Source organism: Macaca mulatta, chromosome 1 (genome assembly GCF_049350105.2).
Source record: "Macaca mulatta isolate MMU2019108-1 chromosome 1, T2T-MMU8v2.0, whole genome shotgun sequence".
Taxonomy (NCBI): domain Eukaryota; kingdom Metazoa; phylum Chordata; class Mammalia; order Primates; family Cercopithecidae; genus Macaca; species Macaca mulatta.
In genome coordinates, this window is record NC_133406.1 from 56,355,527 (window position 1) to 56,376,722 (window position 21,196).

General features: G+C 35.7%; 1 protein-coding gene across 5 annotated transcripts in view; it reads left to right on the top strand.

Moving 5' to 3' along the window:
* The window catches only part of PTPRC (protein tyrosine phosphatase receptor type C), a 122,264-nt gene that overhangs the window by 74,550 nt on the left and 26,518 nt on the right, over window positions 1–21,196 (top strand). For all 5 annotated transcript variants that reach the window (XM_015120723.3, XM_015120730.3, XM_015120735.3 and 2 more), the window contains 6 exons: window positions 1,975–2,094; window positions 6,044–6,202; window positions 8,299–8,504; window positions 12,629–12,689; window positions 18,652–18,760; window positions 19,449–19,483. In XM_015120723.3, coding sequence (XP_014976209.2) covers window positions 1,975–2,094; window positions 6,044–6,202; window positions 8,299–8,504; window positions 12,629–12,689; window positions 18,652–18,760; window positions 19,449–19,483 — 690 coding nt within the window. The remainder of the gene's footprint in view (window positions 1–1,974; window positions 2,095–6,043; window positions 6,203–8,298; window positions 8,505–12,628; window positions 12,690–18,651; window positions 18,761–19,448; window positions 19,484–21,196) is intronic.

The following is a 21,196-nucleotide window of genomic DNA, read 5'->3' on the forward strand; positions in this document are numbered from 1 at the left end:
ACAGGTGCCCGCCACCACACCCGGCTAATTTTCTGTATTTTTAGTAGAGACGAGGTTTCACCGTGTTAGCCAAGATGGTCTTGATCTCCTGACCTCGTGATCTGCCCACCTCGGCCTCCCAAAGTGCTGGAATTACAGGCATGAGCCACCATGCCTGGCCCGTGATTCTAAGTTTTATATAAAAAGGGTAGTTGAAGGCTAAAGAGGCTGCCTAAATCCATGTCTCCTTATAATCCTCCAAAATAATATATAGCTACAAGAAGAGCAAATAAAACTATGTAAAAACTATATCCTCAGCATAACTAGAAAATTTTAATATATTTTTATAAGTACCACAATTATTACATTCTTTATCAATCTGTGAAACAAAATAGAAATCCCAGAAAACTATGTTTTATATTTGAAAAAAGCACAAAAATCAGTGGGAGAAAAATAGTCTTTTCAACTAATGATACTGGTATCTCTGTAGAAAGAAAATGAACATCAGCTCTCACCTCTCAACAAACATAAAAATTAATTCAAAATGAATTCCAGACCTAAATACTAAAGCTATAATTATAAAAATTCTAATCAAAAGACATAGGAGAAAATGTGTGCCTTCAGCAAAGATTTCTTAGGGCACAAAAGCAAGAAACATAAAAATTTTTTGATGAATTGGAGTTCATCAAAATTTAACATTCCTGCTCTTTGGATGAAGCCATTAAGGAAATAAAAAGTAATAAATCATTTGTAAAAATCAAAATTAAATTTTTCAACAACAGAAGTTTTTTCAGAACATATAGAGAGCTCTTTCAGCTGCAAAATAAGGAATAAAATAGCTCAATTGAAAATGGACAAACATTTTTAATATATACTTCACAAAAGAGGATATATAAGCAGTTAATAAACACATTAAATGATGCTCAACATCATTAGTTATCTGAGAAATGCAAATTAAAACAATACCGAGATGATAATACTATACATCCATTCAAATGACTAAACTTAAAAAGACAGATACTACTATTGGTTAGGATGTGCAGCCATGACCCAGGAATTTCACTACAGGTATTTACCAAAGAGGAAACATGACAAAGCAGATTCATTCATAGTAGCCAAAACCTGGAAACAGCCCAAATGTGTATTAACTGCTGAATCATAGGTAAAACATGGTATATCTTTACAATAACTACTGATAGATTTTTAAAAGGTAACTATGACACATGCAACTAAATGGATGAATCTTCAGAACATTACATTGAGTGCAATATGTTAGGTGTGAAAAAGTACTTACTGTTTAATTTTATTTATATGCAATGGGTAAAAAGACAAATTTAATCTGTAGTAACAGAAATTTGATCAGACGCTATGTGAGTCTGGTCAAAGGAACTGAGTTGACTGGGAAGTGTCACAGAAGGACATTTTGGGATCACAGAAATTTTCTTCATCCTGATTGTGGTGTTGGTTATGTGGATGTATACATTTGTTAAAACTCATTAAACTATACCTCAAATGGGTACATTTTAATGTCAATTTTACTTCATACACTTTATTTAAACATTTATCAGTTTTTCTCAGTTTCAAATGACTAGTTACTGAAAGCAATGACAAGTGCTACTCAATGATTGCTACATTTATTAGTGCTGTGAATGCTAGGTTTTCAGCACAGCAAAACCTACAAATCTCCGGATTTGTAGGTAGTATCTGGGTAATAATATATATGAATAATGTGTATGAAAGGAAGAGGGGGTTCTCAGATATCTTCAAGTCAGTGGAATGCTTAGGTTTCACAATGCCAATCTGGTGTGACATTTACTTTGTTGAAGGAATTTACTCTAAAACAAATTAAATAAGCCCAGATGCATTTCTTTAAATTTTATTTTTAATTCATCATTTGTCAAAACATGGTTATCAATAATGCATGCTTATAATATGAAGAATGCTTTATCCAGGTCTTATTTTTCATATTACTTAACGTTCTTATTCTTTTAACAGTTCCAGGACAGCCTCAGAATGTTGTTTGTAGACATGAAGATGCACATCAAGGAGTAATTACCTGGAATCCCCCTCAAAGATCATTTCATAATTTTACTCTCTGTTATGTAAGCAAGACAGGTAATCTGTGTAGAATTTAATTTCATCAGAAAAGAGAAATCAAGAATTTGAAAGTACTAGAAATTTTGATCGAGCCAGTGAGCCACGAAGCTCTCTGCTGAGAGACGGGATAGTCATAGTATACACCCAGATCTTAAAACTGCTTCCACTCATTCAAAGCTTTCCAGTCTCAGAAATGACTAAAATCTAGAACATTCTAAATATTGGCTTGTCTTTCTTGATCTTAGTTTAAATCTTTGTGCTGCAAAGCCTAGAGACAGAAAATCTCTGGATGACAATACTCATTTCGGTCTTGCAAGTATTATGTAAGTGATTTTAACCACTTTGAACTCATCATTCAGACTTCTAAACAAACCAACAAACAAGTAAACCCCTTGTAAAACTTGTTTCAGCTAATAATACAGACAAAATGTTGGGTGAATAAAAATGAGCATGGGCCCATGTAACCACTGAGACCAGGTTGGTATAATCTTGGGAGCATAGTTCTAAGTTTAGAATTAGACTTCTGCAGAAGTAATATATTAAAAAAAAAAAAAAAAAAAACAAGAAAGAAATGTGCTATGACTAGTTTACTCATGAAATGTTCAAATGATGTGCTATTTAAGAGAACAAATATCTTCTGGACAATTTAAAGGATCTAAAATGTTTGTAGAAAATAACATCAGTGGAGTATCTCAGAGCATCATCCTCAATGCCTGGGATAACCCTTTCTCTATTCTTTTATCCATAGGTTAAAATAGGAGTGAAGGGCCGGGCGCGGTGGCTCACGCCTGTAATCCCAGCACTTTGGGAGGCCGAGGCGGGCGGATCACAAGGTCAGGAGATCGAGACCACGGTGAAACCCCGTCTCTACTAAAAATTACAAAAAATTAGCTGGGCGCGGTTGTGGGCGCCTGTAGTCCCAGCTACTCGGGAGGCTGAGGCAGGAGAATGGCGTGAACCCGGGAGGCGGAGCTTGCAGTGAGCCGAGATCGCGCCACTGCACTCCAGCCTGGGCTGGGCAACAGAGCGAGACTCCGTCTCAAAAAAAAAAAAAAAAAAAAAAAAAAATTACAGAATTCTGTCACTCTGTGCTGTGGGGAAGGAACCAGACATAAATTTCAAAACTTGAAAAGTGAAAGACTATTTTTCTTCATTATATTATTTTATATTTTAATGGCCTTTTTTTTTTTTTTTTTGCTAGTGTCTTTAGGTCTTAATAATCAGACTACTAAAGCAAAGTTAGATATGCATGTAGTTTTCAAATTAACATTCAAAGGCCAAGGAAAAGAAATATATATAATATATTTGAGGTTACGGTAAATTTAAAAGTTAAGTCTATGGGGAAGAAAAAATGGAAATTCCAGGAAGATAAAACAACAGAGGTACTGTCTGCCTCATTGGACACCTCTTTTACAAACACTTTGTGTAGCTTCTATGAGAACACATTGTTCGTTTTTTTTTTCTCTTCTCTGAATCCTCTATTCACTCTCCCTTGCTGCATTCTTCAATGTCTACACTCTCTCTGCTAGAGAGTATTGTCGATGTCAGAGTATATGGTAGACATTTTATGCGTCTATGGCTCTTTAAATTTTACACAGTTTTTTTTTAAAACTGTATTTCCACTGTATTTGCATAATTAGGGTAAAAAGGATGTAATGAGTTAGTAGCAGTCATTGAATTTTGCTTTGTTTGCTGGCAACTAGCATGGGTCCTTCTTATTGGGCAACTAAATAGTGTTACTCAAATTTAATAGCTGTCCGCATAGAACACTTAAACGGGATTGAATGGCTGAGAAGGGGAGGCTAGATGATATCAGGCTGTGTGTTTTCTTTTCTCCAAAGCCACCGATTGGTGACTGAATGCAGCTTTGGACCATGCCCTGACACTGCATAAAGGGCTCTTTGGAGCCAGCTCTACTCTAAACAGCCTGCTCTGCTTTTGTTTTCTTCTTCATCTCAAACATACACCTCTCTCCCCTCCCGTGTTACCTAAAGCAAAGAGAGTTGATAGGATTATAGTATTGTTAAGGCAATTTAACTTTTCTCACCATTTTAAATAAAAGTACTATTAAAAATCCACAGGAAGAAAGTCTATGAAATTTGCAGTTTGTATTACTTTTTAATCAGATATTAAATTTCACTTCATTACTTCACAATTTAATTTTTTCAATGTCTCTAAAAGAGAGGGATTAAAAGAGGACAAAAAATGCAATTGACATTAATTTAGTTTTCTTCATTTAGCAGCTATTTTTTATTATGTATTATTTAAAGATTTTATCAACTATTTTAATAACTCAGTGGAGATGTGCACACATATCTTCATAGTTCATATGATGAAACTGAGGTTAACAGAAAATGTGATAGATGTTCAAGTTCAGTAGCTTGATCTGTTTTCTTTTTGCTCCTGTGTTTGTTTGTTTGTTTGTTTGTTTGAGACGGAGTCTTGCTGTCGCCCAGACTGGAGTGCAGTGGCGCCTCTCGGCTCACTGCAAGCTCAGCCTCCCGGGTTCACGCCATTCTCCTGCCTCAGCCTACGGAGTAGCTGGGACTACAGGCGCCCGCTCCTATGCCCGGCTAATTTTTTTGTATTTTTAGTAGAGACGGAGTTTCACTGTGTTAGCCAGGATGGTCTTGATCTCCTAAACTCATGATCCGCCCGCCTTGGCCTCCCAAGTGTGTTTGTTTGTTTTTTCTCACATTTTTAGCATAAAATATTTTGGAGAACTGCAGTTTTATCTCATTAACTTAATGAGGGCAAGTGACAGTGAAGCTTCTTGGTAATTGGATAATTGGGGAAGAGACCTTTTGTGCTTTGATTGGATTTAAAGGATTATTTTTCAAAAGTTACTGAAAGCAATAGGCACCTTTCAAGACCACCATGATGTCGCTGGAAGTTATTTTGTGTAATGCCTTTTATTTTTTAAAGAAAAAAAATAGAACAAATTGCTTAATCTCTCTGTGGCTCAGTTTTGTCATCTGTAAAATCAGATGATACTGAGTGCCAGATAATAGTTGCAGTGATGGTTAAATTAATTATTTCATGTATACCCCTTGAAACAGTGCTTGGCACATACAGTGAGTTATTGTTTTTTAAAATCATTATTGATATTATATTATTATTATCACTGTAACTGCTCTCCAGAAACATGTTGTCACTCTAATCATCCTCTTTCCTGATGTCACTTGGCTACTCAAAAATAGCAGCAGCTGGTGATTTTTTTACTTAACAAGTGCTAACTCTTCTGCTTGAGTGTGAAAACACACTTAGACACTGTCCTACTTCTCATATGCCTCCCCAGCCAGAGCTGTTGTCCTGATCAGGTTTGTCCCTAAACTCAAAAACATTCCTTCTTTTGTCTGTAAGGTTTTCTTTTCTCCCTTACACGTACTCAGTTCCACTTACCTTTCAATGAACAGCTTAATTCCACTTCCAGCATGAAACTCCCTCATTCTCACAAGTCCCATTAATTACTCTAGTGTTCAAATTACTATGATAGAATCAACCTAATGACTGATGATCAAATGGATTCTGCATGTAACATTCAAAACAGTAGCTAATACTGATCGATGTTCAAAGTTTGGAGATTACATATCAGAAAAGGTTTTCCAAAAAAGAATCATTCTGAAACATGCAACTCAAGACTTATAGTGTTCACTGGGGGCTGTGTTTTCTCAGAAAAAAAAGAGATCATCTTTACAAATGAGTCTGAACTCATTAAATATTTTATGTACCAAATTAATGATATAAAACCATAATTTTTCAATATTTAATTTTACCAATGATAACTGAATTTCTTCAATACACTGGCTGATAATTGTAGGTACTTTTGAGTATCAAGGATGTACTTATTTTTCAATCACTCAATAGTTTGAAGTCCACTTGGAACAATATGATGTAGAGACCAAATTAGATATGTGGTAGTACTGACTTTTAATGACTTACTAAATTTTTTCACGTTTTTCCTCAGCAAAAAAATGCCTCAGTCTGGATAAACACCTGACAACATATCATTTGCAAAATTTGAAACCTTATACAAACTATAGTTTATCATTACATGCCTACATCATTGCAAAAGTGCAACGTAATGGAACTGCTGCAACATGTAATTTCACAACTGAAAGTGCACGTAAGTTATATGTTTTAATGCTTCTTTCCATAAATGGTAAAAAGCAAGGCATTGAGAGGTGACAACGTGCTAGCAGCCCTCCCTCTTGGGGCATCCTCTGCCTCGGCATCCACTCTGGCAGTGCTTCAGGAGTCCTTCAGCCCACCACAGCACTGTGGGAGCCCCTCTCTGGGCTGGCTGAGGCCGGAGCCAGCTCCCTCTGCTTGCGGGGGCTTGCAGGGAGGTGTGGAAGGAGAGGTGCCGGTGGGAATGGGGGCTGTGCACGGCGCTCACAGGCCAGCGGCTCACAGGTCAGTGCTAGTTTCGGGTGGGTGCGGGCTCCACGGCCCCACACTTGGAGCGGCCAGCTGGCAAGTCCCGCCCAGGGCAGTGAGGGGTTTAGCACCCGGACCAGCAGCTGCGGAGGTTGCACCAGGTTCCCCAGCACTTCTGCCCCACATTCACCTCGCTTGAACTGTCCTGGGTCTAGTGCGACTTGGAAAACCTTTATGTCTATCTAAGGAATTGTAAATACACCAATCAGCACACTGTGTCTAGCTCAAGGTTTGGAAAATAGACCAATAAGCTCTCCTTAACATGGACCAATCAGCAGGATGTGGGTGTCAGATAAGGGAATAAAAGCAGACTGCCTGAGCCAGCCAGCGGCAACCTGTTCTGGTCCCCTTCCACACTGTGGAAGCTTTGTTATTTGGCTCTTTGCAATAAATCTTGCTGCCGCTCACTCTTTGGGTCCATGCCATCTTTATGAGCTGTAACGCTTACCGGGAAGATCTGCAGCGTCACTCCTGAGGCCAGTACGAACCCACCAGAAGGAAGAAACTCAGAACACTCCCAACATCAGAAGGAACAAACTCCAGACACACCATCTTTAAGAACTGTAATACTGTGAGGGTCCGCAGCTTCATTCTTGAAGTCAGCCAAACCAAGAACCCACCAATTCCGGACACAGTATGAACTTACGAGCCTACAATATTTCTATCTTTATTCTAGCTAAAACATTTACCTGGCACATTTGTTAATATCTAGGGCTTATAAACATGTAAAATCAAAAAATTCAGAAAACCGTTATCCTGGATTCAAAGCATAAAAGCATCTTAACTGGCGTCAGTTTGTAAAATTTCAAGCAGTTAACTACCTAACCAACTTAGATTAAAACATTCACTGTTTGCTGTTGTCTTTACTATCTGGAAATATTAATTGTAATCAGAAACCTAGCAGTGTCTCATAAAGCATTAGCCTACTGACCTCTGTTCACCTGATAAAACATTTCATAAAATATAATATTTTATTAACATTTTCTTCTCTTCATTACCCTCAACTACTTACTGTTTTATTTTATGTCACGTTATCCATTTAAGATTTCCTTTCAATGGCGTTTGGCTCTTGCCACTAGTATAATCTCTCCATAGTTTCCAGGCCGAAAGCTAGATCTGCTAACCTCCATCGAGGACAGGGAAGAAGAAATGCCCTGTTTTAAGGCAGCATCTATAGCTCCAGAGACCCTAACGAGCTCTGTATTTGTGAAGAAATGTGCTGTTTGCGGCTGAATGTGAAACACTTTTAAGGTCATTTAGGTTTTGGTTTGAAAGTTCAGGTCCTGGAGCTCTATGCATTTGTTGTTTTCTTGAGTTTCTATATCACAGAAAATGCAGACAATTTGTTTCTATTCCTGAAGAACCCATCTAGGAGTTTAGCAGGATAACATTAGCACTGTAGGAAAGGAGGGTCTGGATTGTATAATAGGCCTTAGAGGTTTCCCAATCAACAACATTTTTCCTCTCCTCTCACAAAACTCCCTCTCTTCCCCACTCCGCTCCCTTTTTCTCTATTCTTTAATTCTACACACTCTCCTTCAGGGATTGCAATAACTCACATGGCTTCATGTACAACCTATATGCTAATACTTACCAAATAAATAAGTGATTTATTTTTCAGGGTTTCTATATTGCTTTTTAATTTATGTACTATCATAACTTTCTCATTTATAATCCCCAAGCTAACACTTAAAATACTTTATACTGTATCCAAGTATTGTCAAATAATTTACACATGCCTCTATTAAATTATTAATGACAAATCTTTCTTCATTTTGATAGCTCCAAGCCAGGTCCAGAACATGATTGTCTCCACATCAGATAATAGTATGCGTGTCAAGTGTGAGGCTCCCAGGGACGTTAATGGCCCCACTGAACTTTACCTTCTGGAAGTCGAAGCTGGAAATACTCTAGTTAGAAATCTGTCACAATCTGAGTGCGATTTCTCTGTAAACAATCTTCAATATTCAACATACTACAATCTTAAGGTAAAAGTATGCTCTCTACATTACTATAGTACCAACATACATGATAATGATTGATTCATAGTACTTGAATAACTTTAAGATCACTGTTCACATGAGATTGAGAAGCTCTGATGTTAATGGAATCATACTTAAAAAGTCTCAATTTTTTGACTTGAAAATTTTTATTCCTATAACTAAAGTCAGTGGTGTAAAGCAAATGTTTCATTGGAATATTTTAGAACTTCAATACGACTTAATTATAGTTAAATTATTGCTTCTGTGTTAAGAAGCACAACACTTTATGCACAACAGATTATTACTTTACCAAATCTACCTTTTCTTTACTTTGGCTTTCTGTCTTTATTAATGTGGAATTTTTCACTTGCAAAATTTCACACGTACCTTGAGATTAGAAAATATTTGAAATAAATCCTAGAAAATACTAGTGAGCATACAGAATTTAAAATACTCATTATCTCACTGTCTACTGATCATATTTTGTACATATATTTTCATAGCATACACATTTCTATGCATTTAACACATGTATTATCAACATTCAGAATACAGTTTGGTAAACTGTATTTTTAATACATCATTATATCATGCACACCTTTCTATGTTAAATATTTAACTACTGTGTAGTATTTAATGACCAAAATATTCTATGTATGGCTTCATCATATTCTATTAACTATAACTATGTTGGTCTCTAATATAAACAACATTCAAATAACACACTTATTGGTAAAGCAAAATTTTTGAATATGTCTTTAATAATTTGTTTCATAAATTCCTAATAATGCATTTATTGGGTTAGAAGGAATGTATACGTATTTTGGGATTTTTTGGATATGTAACTTTTTTTCTATAAAATTTACCAAATTGTCCTTGTGTATCAGTGCATGAAATGACTGCTTCTTGAGAAGTTCACCAACACTGAATATGCCTTTCTTTTTCTTTATTTGGAGGTTGAAATATGGTATGAAATATATTTGGGGGTTGAAATATGGTAAAAAACTTTATTTTAATGAAGTTTCTTTACTTATTGTTCTGTGTGTTATTCTTTACCTCTTTTATCCAGTTTTCTCTGGAGAAATGCTTTGAATATTAGTGATAGTAAACTCTTTGTCACATGCGTAATAAATGTTGTTATCGGTTTATAATTTGCCTTTTAATTTTCTTCACAGCACTTTAAGTCTTACATAATTCCCCTTTTTATTTTTAAACAAATGTATCTGTCACTTTTATTCCTGTTAAATAGAAATTTCCATAGTTAACTTTTTAATATGATGTTGACAAATGACTCCATATTCTTTTTTTGTTTTGTTTTGTTGTTGTGTTTTTTTTGTTGTTGTTGTTTTTTGTTTTGAGATGGAGTCTTGCTCTGTTGCCCAGGCTGGAGTGTGGTGGTGCGATCTCAGTTCACTGCAACCTCTGCCTCCTGGGTTCAAGTGATTCTTCTGCCTCAGCCTCCCGAGTAGCTAGAATTACAGGCACCTGCCACCACACCCGGCAAATTTTTGTATTTTTAGTAGAGATGGGGTTTCACCATGTTGGCCTGGATGGTCTGGAACTCCTGACCTCAAGTAATCCGCCTGCTTCAGCCTCCCAAATTGTTGGGATTACAAGCGTGAGCCACTGTGCCCGGCCCATATTCTTTATCACTTAAAGAAATGTTTTTTTTATTTATAAACTTTTTGGTTTTGTTTTTGAACTGGAAATGTCGGTTAGATTTTATCGATTTTTATGGCATTATGATAGATGATGCCATAGTTGTGATGGCCTGGTGTGATTTGTTTATATGATGCAAAACCATTGTCACATTCTAAGAGAAAAACCCCTGCTCTGTCATTGTGTGCTACTCTCTCAGAGTATTATTGAAATCAAGTCTATTATTTTATTGTCTTTATTAGTAGATATTCAAAAAGGAGATCATTCAGTGAGTAGAGATGTTGTTGACATAGGCGTTGGATGACATCATTCTTATTAAATTTGGTATAAAGGTTACACTGATCTGATAAACATATTGCTTATATGTTCCAGTTTTTCTATATCATATAACTTTTTAAAAATTTTTATTATTATTTTTTCGAGACAGAGTCTCACTTTGTCACCCAGACTGGAGTGTAGTGGCGTGATCTCAGCTCACTGCAACCTCCGTCTCCCAGGTTCAAGCGATTCTCCTGCCTCAGCCTCCCAAGTAGCTGGGATTACGGGCATGCACCACCATACTCGGCTAATTTTTGTATTTTTAGTAGAGACGGGGGTTCACCATGTTGGCCAGGCTGACCTGGAACACCTGATCTTAAGTGATCTGCCCACCTTACCTCCCAAAGTGCTGGGATTACAGGCGTGAGCCACTGTGCGAAGCCTATACTCTATAACTTTAAATAGTATAGGAGTGATTTGTTCCTGAAAAATTTGTTTTCATTCCTTTCATGCAGAGAAATTCTTTACGACTCTTTTATATTTTCTTTCAATAGGATTAGTCTTTTCAGATATTTTAATCTTTTTGAGTGAGTGTGCCATATATACTTTTTTCAAAGAATAGTCAGTGTAGAGAAAATATTTTGTTATTGTCACATCATCACATATTATGCTTCATTTCCCACTGCTTCCCCAGTGTCCATTAAGCTCCAGGTGCACTGGTTTCTCTGTATTTTCTAAGAGGCATCTAGGTGTTACTCTCTCTAGCTACCTCACTCCATGCTCTTCCCACTTCCTAGAATATGCCTCTCCCATTCTTCAAATCTTATAAGTTATTCTGGAAAAATATAGGTTTACATCATATTAAAATAGAACCTTAACATTCAAACTAGGAGATACTCAGTTTCGAATTCTCTTCCCCTACTCTTCAAAAGACTGTCTTTTGTTTTCTTTGTTATACTTGCTGTATCTTCTTTTTATGCTTATTTCTGTCTCCACTATCATGTTTTGTGTTTACACCTTCATGAGAGAGCAGTCATTTCAGCTTTTTCACCATTGTGATCTCTGGTTAACAAATTAATGAAGTCGATTTATTATTATTACTTTTCTTTTCCACAGATTTATTTTGATGTTCTTCAGGTGACTTTCGGATTAAAACTGTTTTCATCCTTGTAATTTTTTTTTCATTTTTATAAACTAAAGGAAAAAAAAGGCTATGGATTGTACTTTGATTGACTGTATCTCATGTCCATATTGTTTATCACTAATTTCTGAAGGCCTTCACATGATATGTAATCAATGATTCTTAAAGTAAAACATTTTGATTATTGATGATTTCTAATGAGTGTGCAGTTATAACTTGGAGGAGTTTTTAATATATCCATTATTTAAGAGGGATTTTCTACATTTCTGGGGCTTTAATTTCTTGTTGCTATTAATTATTAATTTGTAAAAGTTAATTGGCTTTTACAATTTCTGCCTTTTTGGATTTGTAGAATAATTTTTACAGCTCAGTGTATGATATTTATGAATATTCTGTGAATATTGAGTAAATTATATATTCTCCATAGGATAAAAGCTTAGATATATATTTGTCAGATTTATTATATTTATTATTATTCTCTTTGAATGATATTATTCAAATATATTTTACTTAAATTTTTTTGGTCAAAGATTTTACTTCTCTTTGGCTCCTTTCAGTTTCCCTGTATATGTAAATTGTTTTCACTTTATTTGCATCACTTTTTATGAGACACAGGTGTTTATGATCCTTATGCCTATATAGTAAGTTTTTTCAGGGCCATTAAAAAAGTATGTGCGTTTTATGTATAATTCTAGTAAACAGCATATGGTTGAATTTCCTTTTTAAATGAAATATTAGCCTATTAATAGTGAATTTTAACTTTTAGTTATGAACATTTTGATGTATTGGATTTTATTTCTTCATCCAGTTTCATTTTTTAAATAACTATTTAATAATTGTTTAATAACTATTAATATTATTATTGCTAAGTGAGATAAGATATCTTTTTGTCTTTCAAATATATTTGACAACATACCGACATAACCTTGAAGTTTAACTTTAAAGCAAATCAGCATACTTTTAATGTAAATACACAGCATGGTGTGAAAAATAATATATATGTTTTACATTATAATATAATGTAGAAATAATTAGAAAACTAACTATTTTATTTTTTGTTACTGAAATTCAGGCCTATTATCACAATGGAAAATATTCTGGAGAACCAGTTATTTTACGTGAATCAACATCTTGTAAGTTATCACTGGGCTATTTATTATATATATTAAGATATATATAAATGCTTATTTTACACTTATAATCACATTTGATTGTTAAATGCTTCAATTATGTCTTTTCCATAAATATGATATTTTTAATTGTCAGTAAAACCATATATATATAGGCTAAATATATTAAAATACAATATCTTAAATTCAAGTTAGGAGATCCAATTATTAAAGGATTGTTGAATTTATAAGAGGATTTATATACCCAAACTATTAAATTATGATTATGTTTATGAAATATCATTATGTTAGTAACATTTTTTGCATACTATTTTAGATTATCTGTTTATTTTATTGTCTCTTTAGCATATGCTTAGCAGAAGTGGGCCTTTGATATGAGTCTGTCTTGATTTACCTAATGGAAGCTATGATAAGCCCTCCCTAATAACAATATAGTTATGTAAATGTTTATCATTGATATTTAAAATATTTTAATCAAAGTAAAGGTGTACATGAAAAAATTACTTATGATTAAATTTCATTATAATAATGAAAATAACAGCTGCATGTTACTTTCCCCACCCATGATTCTGTTTGCCAGGCAACCACTTTTAACCATTTCTACTTTTGGGTCTCCTTATAGTTTCCTTCATATTTATATATACACGCACACACACACATATATATACACACACACATATATATACACATATATACATATATACACATATATACATATATATGTAAAAGCAATATTGTATACTGCTCTTTCTAGAGTTACTAACATTACCAATTGATCTGAGCCTTTGGAGGAAGGAGACCTAGTATGCTATTTTGGGCTTTTTCTACCGGTTAACATTGTAAATAGAATTATTTAAACTGTATGTACTTTGTTGTCAGCAACTTGTAGGTCTTTCTATCTTTGCCACTTCTAGGTCTTCCTCTCTTACATACATATGCATGTGCACAGTCACTGATATGAATGCAAAGTCAAAAGAGAAAATATAAAAACAGCTTATTTTCCAAACTGCTTTACTAAGCCCTCTGTAAAGTTGTAGTTCTTTCTGCTCAGATTTATGAAACAAAACCTCTTTGTGTTAAATGTCAAAAAAAAAATCCAGCAATATAGCTTTGATTTTATCTCCACATTACCTTTTTCTTTTATAATATCTTTATAATAAAAATGACTTCATGGAATCTTTCCTATTAAATTGTAAATAATTTATAGCGGTCATAGACTCAGCTGAACATCTCACACTCACATCTTAATAGGCCAGATCTGGAACTATTTCACTTGGAAAGACACAGGACAGAAAGCACAGCATGCTAGCAAGGGAGCCTGGCAGTGGGAATCCTTGCAGCAGGAACCCTTGCAGCAGTGCACGCAGTAATCCAGCTACTTTTCTTATGACACTCTCAAAGACAACTGAGATATGAGAGAATGAGACCACATGTGTAGGTGTAGGAGCTGCATTCCAAAAGGAATCGTATTTCTTATACTATTTCCATGGGCATAGCTTCCAGACATGCCGACAGGGGAGGGTGTGCTCAGTTATGAGCGAGCACTGCACTCAGGGAAACACAAAGCTAGTACTTCCCATGAGGACAATAGAGTTCATATATAGCACTCCCTGTTCAGGCGTAATTTAGCAATCAAGGGTCATTTTGCCATTAGCAATGTTGTCTGGTAACCAGCTAATATTCCACTTTTATCAGGTTTCCAGGTCAATGGAGCCAAAAAATTAGCCCGCATCCTTTTTCCACAAAGGAGACAACATTGTATTCACTCTCCGCTCACAATATCATTACCCTAAGAGATAAATAATATAGTTACTTTGAAAATAGTGATATCTATTCCAGGAAAGGACTTGGGTTGTGAATTGCTAGGGTACAGCTACTAGAGATGTGTTGTTGGGATTCCCCAGCGTAACATTCCACCACCCGTATTTTGATGTCATTGTCAATTGAACTCCTGGGGACCCTTTCTTCTTCTGATCTGGACTCTCACACCCCATCTTAAAATATTCCTCCATCAGTTTTCTGGTTTAGATTTGCTGTATCACACTTTTTTTTTTCCTTCTGATTTCACTAACATATACACTCTAGTATAAGAAAAAAGTATTCCAACTCTCTCATACATAAAAATATCTTTATTCTACTCTGGCACTTGTTCAGTGTATCGAGTAGATATAAAATTCTAAGCTAAAAATTTTAGAATTTAAAAATTATTTCTGTCTTATTTTCCTGAATCCAATTTTACTTTCTAATTTCATCCTGATTCTCCCTCTCCCTCTCTCTCTCTCTCTCTATATATATATATATACACATACACACACACACATATATATTATATATATATACACACACACACACACACACATATTTATTTATTTATTTATTTATTTTGGTCTGTTTTCAGATTTCCCCCCCCTGGAAATATTAGGTTTCTCTGTTTATTCTTGGTCTTACCTGAATTTTTTGTTTGTTTGTTTTGCTTTGTTTTTTGTTTTTAGAGGGAGTTTTGCTCCATTCTTGTTGCCCAGGCTGGAGTGCAGTGGCACAATCTTGGCTCGCTGCAACCTCTGCCTCCTGGGTTCAAGTGATGCTCCTGCTTCAGCTTCCCAAGTAGCTGGGATTACAGGCATTCACCACCATGCCTGGCTAATTTTTGTATTTTCAGTAGAGATGGGATTTCAACATGTTGGTCAGGCTAGTCTTGAACTCTTGATCTCAAATGATCCTCCTGCCTTGGCCTCCCAAAGTGCTGGGATTACAGGTGTGAATCCGGCCCTGAATCTTTTTCATCCATTTTTCTGGATGCTATTGACCTTTGTAACCTGAAGATTTATGTATCTGATAATTCTTTGCTGCATTTTCTTCCCATAGTCTTTTGTCAAGTCTATTAGTCATAGAACTCATAAGTCGACTTATTATTTTGGCGTTCCCCTTTGGTGTTGCTGGTTTCCTTAAGAGCTTGGTTCTTATTGGTAGTCTAGTCATAGTCACAGTGAGACAAAAGGAAAGGTTGATCAGATGTTCTGTGGTCCTTAGAAGATCTTGATGACTGAGGAGATTTCCTATGATATTGTTGATTTATTTTTTTCTGATATCATTCATTATCACCAACAATCAATTAATCTGCAGAAATTAATCTCCAGAATCACCCTACTCCTTGTCATAGGGTAAAGTGGTTCTTCTCACAGTAGGACGGGAAGATAGGTGTCCAACTATTGCATATGTGGACAATTACAGTGTCCTCCTAATTTTAGTCCTGCACCTCATCCCTTCTCTGTACTGGGTCTGACTTTATTCTGAGTCTCTCACTGCTTTCATTTAATTTTCCTTCTGTCTTCTCCTCCCTGGTAGTATTTTTTCAAGAAGATATTTGTTGTTGTTGTTGTTGTTGTTGCTGTAAATAGACATTTGACTTCCATGTTCTGACCCATGTTTCACATTTACTGCATATGTCACTTTCAAACCTGAGACTCAGGCATTCTGAGCAAATGGAATCTGTTCCTTTGATTTAGGCTGTGGCCTCCTTTCCTTTGTTTTCTACCTTCTACAACTTGTTGAAATTGCTCTACCTCTAATTTCCCTTCTCTCATTTTCTCTGTCATTATAGATCTACGACATTTTCAGTTCTTTAATATTGGCAGAGTTCCTGGAAAGAAGGGGGAAACACATGTGTGCTTAGAATGCAAGCTTATCTGAAGACTGGCTATTTTATTATTAGGTTTATCGAGAAAAGTCTTATGCTGCTTAATATTTTTATAACCTAATCTAATTCATTATTATGGATTGGAATGCTATCTTATAGTCATTTGCAGTTTCTTGCAAAATCTCACTTCAGAGTGTTCTAGAGGTTAGATGTTGCCTCTGATGAGGTTTTTATTCACAAAATCTGGAAACAATCATGCTGATTGATATACGTATACTAGTAATCACTGGTATGGATTGACAATTTCAGTGAAAAGAATTTGAGATAGAGATAAGACAAGGAACACTTTGGGTCATTTTAGGAGCCTATTGCAATAAGAACTTCTTGCCTAAAAATGTTCACTGCCATCCACCTATATATTCACATTCATCTATCTATCCATCTTTATATATGCCAGCAGTATAAATACCCCGTTAAGGGAGATAACATTATTTCTATTTTGTATATGAGGAAACTCAAGTTTGGATAATTTAATCTATTTGCTCTATGAGTCAAAGAAATGACAGAGCCTGAATTCAAGCTCAGGTCTTACAGTCTCTATCTGAAATTACTTTCAATATTCCTATTTGTATGAGTTCCCAGTTACAGAAATTTTGATCATGAGATGAACTGTTTCTGGCAGCTGTTTGCTTGGTAGAGTCATTTCCATCTTTCCAGTTGTGGAAGAACTGTCTCATGCTCAAGGCCTCCACTCACCATACATAAAATACGTCCCCTCTACTTCCTTATCACCCTACTTATTTTTTTCAGACTATATGAAAAAATACATAATTATTTCATTTGTTCACTTACCTTTCTTTTTTCTTTTCTTTTTTGACAGAGTCTTGCTCTGTCGCCCAGGTTGGAGTGCAGTGGTGCAATCTTGGCTCACTGCAACCTCTGCCTCCTGGGTTCAAGTAATTCTCATGTCTTAGCCTCCAAAGTAGTTGGCATTACAGACACACACCATGCCCAGCTAATTTTTTTGTATATTTAGTAGAGATGAGGTTTCACCATGTTGGCCAGTTCGCTCTGAAACTCCTGGCCTCAAGTGATCCACCCACCTCAACCTCCCAAAGTGCTGGGGTTACAGGGGTAAGACACTGTGCTTGTCTGTTCAGTTACCTTTCTGGTGTCTGTTTCCCCCAAAGAGAATGCAAATTTCCTGAAAACTAATATTTTTTTCTGCCTTATATTCTGTAGCATTTCCACAGACTGTCTTCCTTTTTATCTTCACAGTCCTTCTTATCTTCTAACCTATTTCACCATTTACTTATTTTTTCTGTTTATTATTAATTATCTATTTTTCTTCACTAGAGAGTAAGTTCTATGAGAACAGGACTCTTGTTTTTCTTTTTGTAGATATCCTAAGTGCCTAGAGCTGAATTTGGCAGACGACCAAAGGCCAAAAATATTTTTTGTGAATAGTGAATAATTAGTGCTTACTACGTCCCAGCCACCGTGCTACGTGTTTACTGTGAATCAACACCTTTAGTCACATTTTAGGATTTTGGGAAAGGAGGGACAAAGATAATAAGAAATCTGGCCAAGTTCCCAACTAAGAAGTGGTAGAGCTAGGGTTGGAAGCTAAGCAGTCTGGCTCTGGAGCTGAGGCTCTTAAGTCACCGCATTATTTTGCTGCATTTTCACTACATAAGAAAAGGTGAATATACTGGAGATATTTCCAACACACCCTCTCTTCTATGCCCTTTCCTTAGGAAAAGGCAGGATTTCACATTAAACTTAGTGAATATTTAAGTCAGGGTAAGTCTTATCCTAACTACAGAATGAAACCATTTTTGTCTCTTGAATTGATTTTACACCTCAATGAACAGGTAAGAGGGTTTATCTTTGTGAAGTAGAAGTCTTTCTCATCCCCTTAAGAGACTACCCTCTTCTGCATACGAAGTTAAACTATATGAGTTTGTCTCCAAAAATTATAATAACTGGATTACCTCCTTGATCCCTTCAAACTGAAGTGTCTGGAAAAAAGAGAATTAAATTTAAATGTGTCTTATAAAAGAACTTTATTTAATCAAGAGAAAGAGAATTGTTCTTCTCTTCTTACTCTCCTTAAATATAAAATGTTTTTATTGGTTCTAAACAATATGGCCAAAATCACAGAATTAGAACTTTATTGTATTTGACCTTATTCTAAAATGTTTATTTTTTCAAACCTCACAATAAATTGAAAAATATTAAAATGTAAATACTTTGGAGGTGATTATTCAACCAGTCTAGCAAGTTGTTTGACAATGGTTCTCTGAATGTATTATTTTTCATTTCTAGATAATTCTAAGGCACTGATAGCATTTCTGGCATTTCTGATTATTGTGACATCAATAGCCCTACTTGTTGTTCTCTATAAAATCTATGATCTACATAAGAAAAGATCCTGGTAAGAGTTGATTATGAATTTTCAAATAATAATGGTAGTAGTAATGGTGCAAACACATATCCATATGGCAGTGAGGGAACCAGTTAAATGAAATACATGAACTAGAGAGAAGACAGCATAAAGCCCACTTCATGACGGAACTTTTAATCAAAAACTTTTAGTATGGTTTTATTGGTTTGAATTAAACATTAATGTTATTTTCCTAATTTACTAATAATATTGTGGACTTGTTTAATAATAACCAGTGAAAAGAATGTGTGTGTTTTTTAGTACAAAGTGGGTCAGAGGGATCTAGGAGTGACGAAAGCAAAAGAAAGGAGGTAGATGTCTGGGGAAGTTAATGTGTTTCGTTGGCCAGAAACAACCACATCTTATGAAAAACAGAAGATTTAAAATAAAATCATTTGGCTACTTATGTGAGTTTAGCAAACAAGTCTTGGTTGTTTCTTTTCCTCCCTCACCCTCCTCTCTCCTCTCTGACTCTCCTCTCTCCCATCCTTCTGTCCTCCCTTTGCTCCAGGCTCTCTTCCTGCCTTCCCTCCTTTCCTCTTCTCCTTTCCTCTCTTCTCCTTTTCTTCTCCCTGACTTCCTTCCTTTCCCTTCAATGTATTCATTAAATATAAGTTAAATACCAACTGAATTCTGTGCTTCTTGAGAATATAGAAACTTATTTTTCCTGTTTTCACAGCAATTTGGATGAACAACAGGAGCTTGTTGAAAGGGGTAAGTATGCATATTTTTTGCTGATGAATATTCCTTCCCCTGCATTTGAATCCATTCATTTTATTTCATTTATTTATTTATATTTATTTTAAGACAGAGTCTCATTCTGTCGCCCAGGCTGAAGTGTGGTGGTGTAATCTCTGCTTACTGCAGCCTCTGCCTCCAGGTTCAAGCAATTCTCTTGTGCCTCAGCTTCCCAAGTATCTGGGATTACAGACACAAAGCACCAGGCCCAGCTAATTTTTGTATTTTTAGTAGAGATGGGATATCACCATGTTGCCCAGACTGGTTTCGAACTCCTGGCCTCAAGTAATCCGCCCACCTTGGCCTCCCAAAGTGCTGGGATTACAGGCATGAACCACTGTGCCCAGTCCCATTCATTTTAAATAAGAACCGGGCATTTTTAATTTAACTTGGACTTCTGTTGATACAGTGATAAAACTTAAATTCCTTTACTCACTCAGCACCTGTGAAGTTCCCAGTGTACGCCAAGCATTGTGCCAGGTACTGAGAGTACTACAGTGACAGGCACAGACTCTGCCCTTAAAGGGTTTGTAATCTAATAGAGGAAAGCAGATATATCAAGAAATACGACGGTAATTTGATACATGCCCTAGTAGTTGAATGTGTATGATTCTATACATATATAGAAGATAGAAAACTGTGTGCGAGGGCGGAAATCTGTTCTGTTAAGATTGTGGGGAACCAATGGACCAACAAATTAGGGAGTGGTGGAGGGAAGAGTGGATGGAAGTCACAGAGATGGGGAGATGGTACATCTCCTCAAGTCCCTGCCGGGGTGGAATGCTGGCTGCTCCCACTAAAGACGCATTTATGGACAGGATAAAGAACAGCAATTTTACTTAGGAGAAGAAAACAAATTTGTTTATCTTTTTTTTCAACATTTATATTATTTAATTTTTTAAAAATGTGATTTCTAATCCAATAAAAAGGGACAAAGTTGAACCTTTGCAGAAATTGAACTTTTGTTTACAATAAAGAAATTTACTTGCTTTCTCATGCTTAAGACAGGAATAATTTCAGAAGTCCTTTGTGTTAATCTGTGTTAGAAGTGTTTCCCTCTGGTAATAGCAGGTACCAGGTCTCTATGCAGAAACTTTAGGGTTGAATCTTTTGTGCTCCTTAAAAGGCTTTATTTTTATTTGCAGAATGTAACACTATCTGACCCCTTATTACATATTTATTCATTTGGTTGTTGATTATACTCCCCTAACTAGAATGTAAGCTTTGTGAAAGCATGGAGGCTTTTTTTCTTATTTACTGCTTTATGCCCAGTACCAAAGTGAGTATCTAGGATTTGATAAATATTAGTGAATAAATAACACTGAGATAGGGTATCCTGAGGATTCATTTTCATAAGCTGAGGGAGGAATGAAGAGCACAATCAGTAATAAACACCTGAGCAGAAAAGGAAAATCCATCTCAAGGAGTTAAGGTGGACTTGGAAAGTGTCAATGAAATATTTTATCTCAAAATTGATACTGATTGCACCTTGGAATGCAGTAGAATTTACTCATTCAGACCCCATGAAACCCTGAATGTGGCCCTCAGTTCAGAATGAATGAATACCAGGCATTCCCAACAACCTAAAGAAACAATTGCATATAGCCAGTTTGATAGCTGTGATTGGATAGAAAGTTTCCATGGGTAGTAAGACAAATGGGTTGCCCTCATGGATACCTTTTTTCTTTA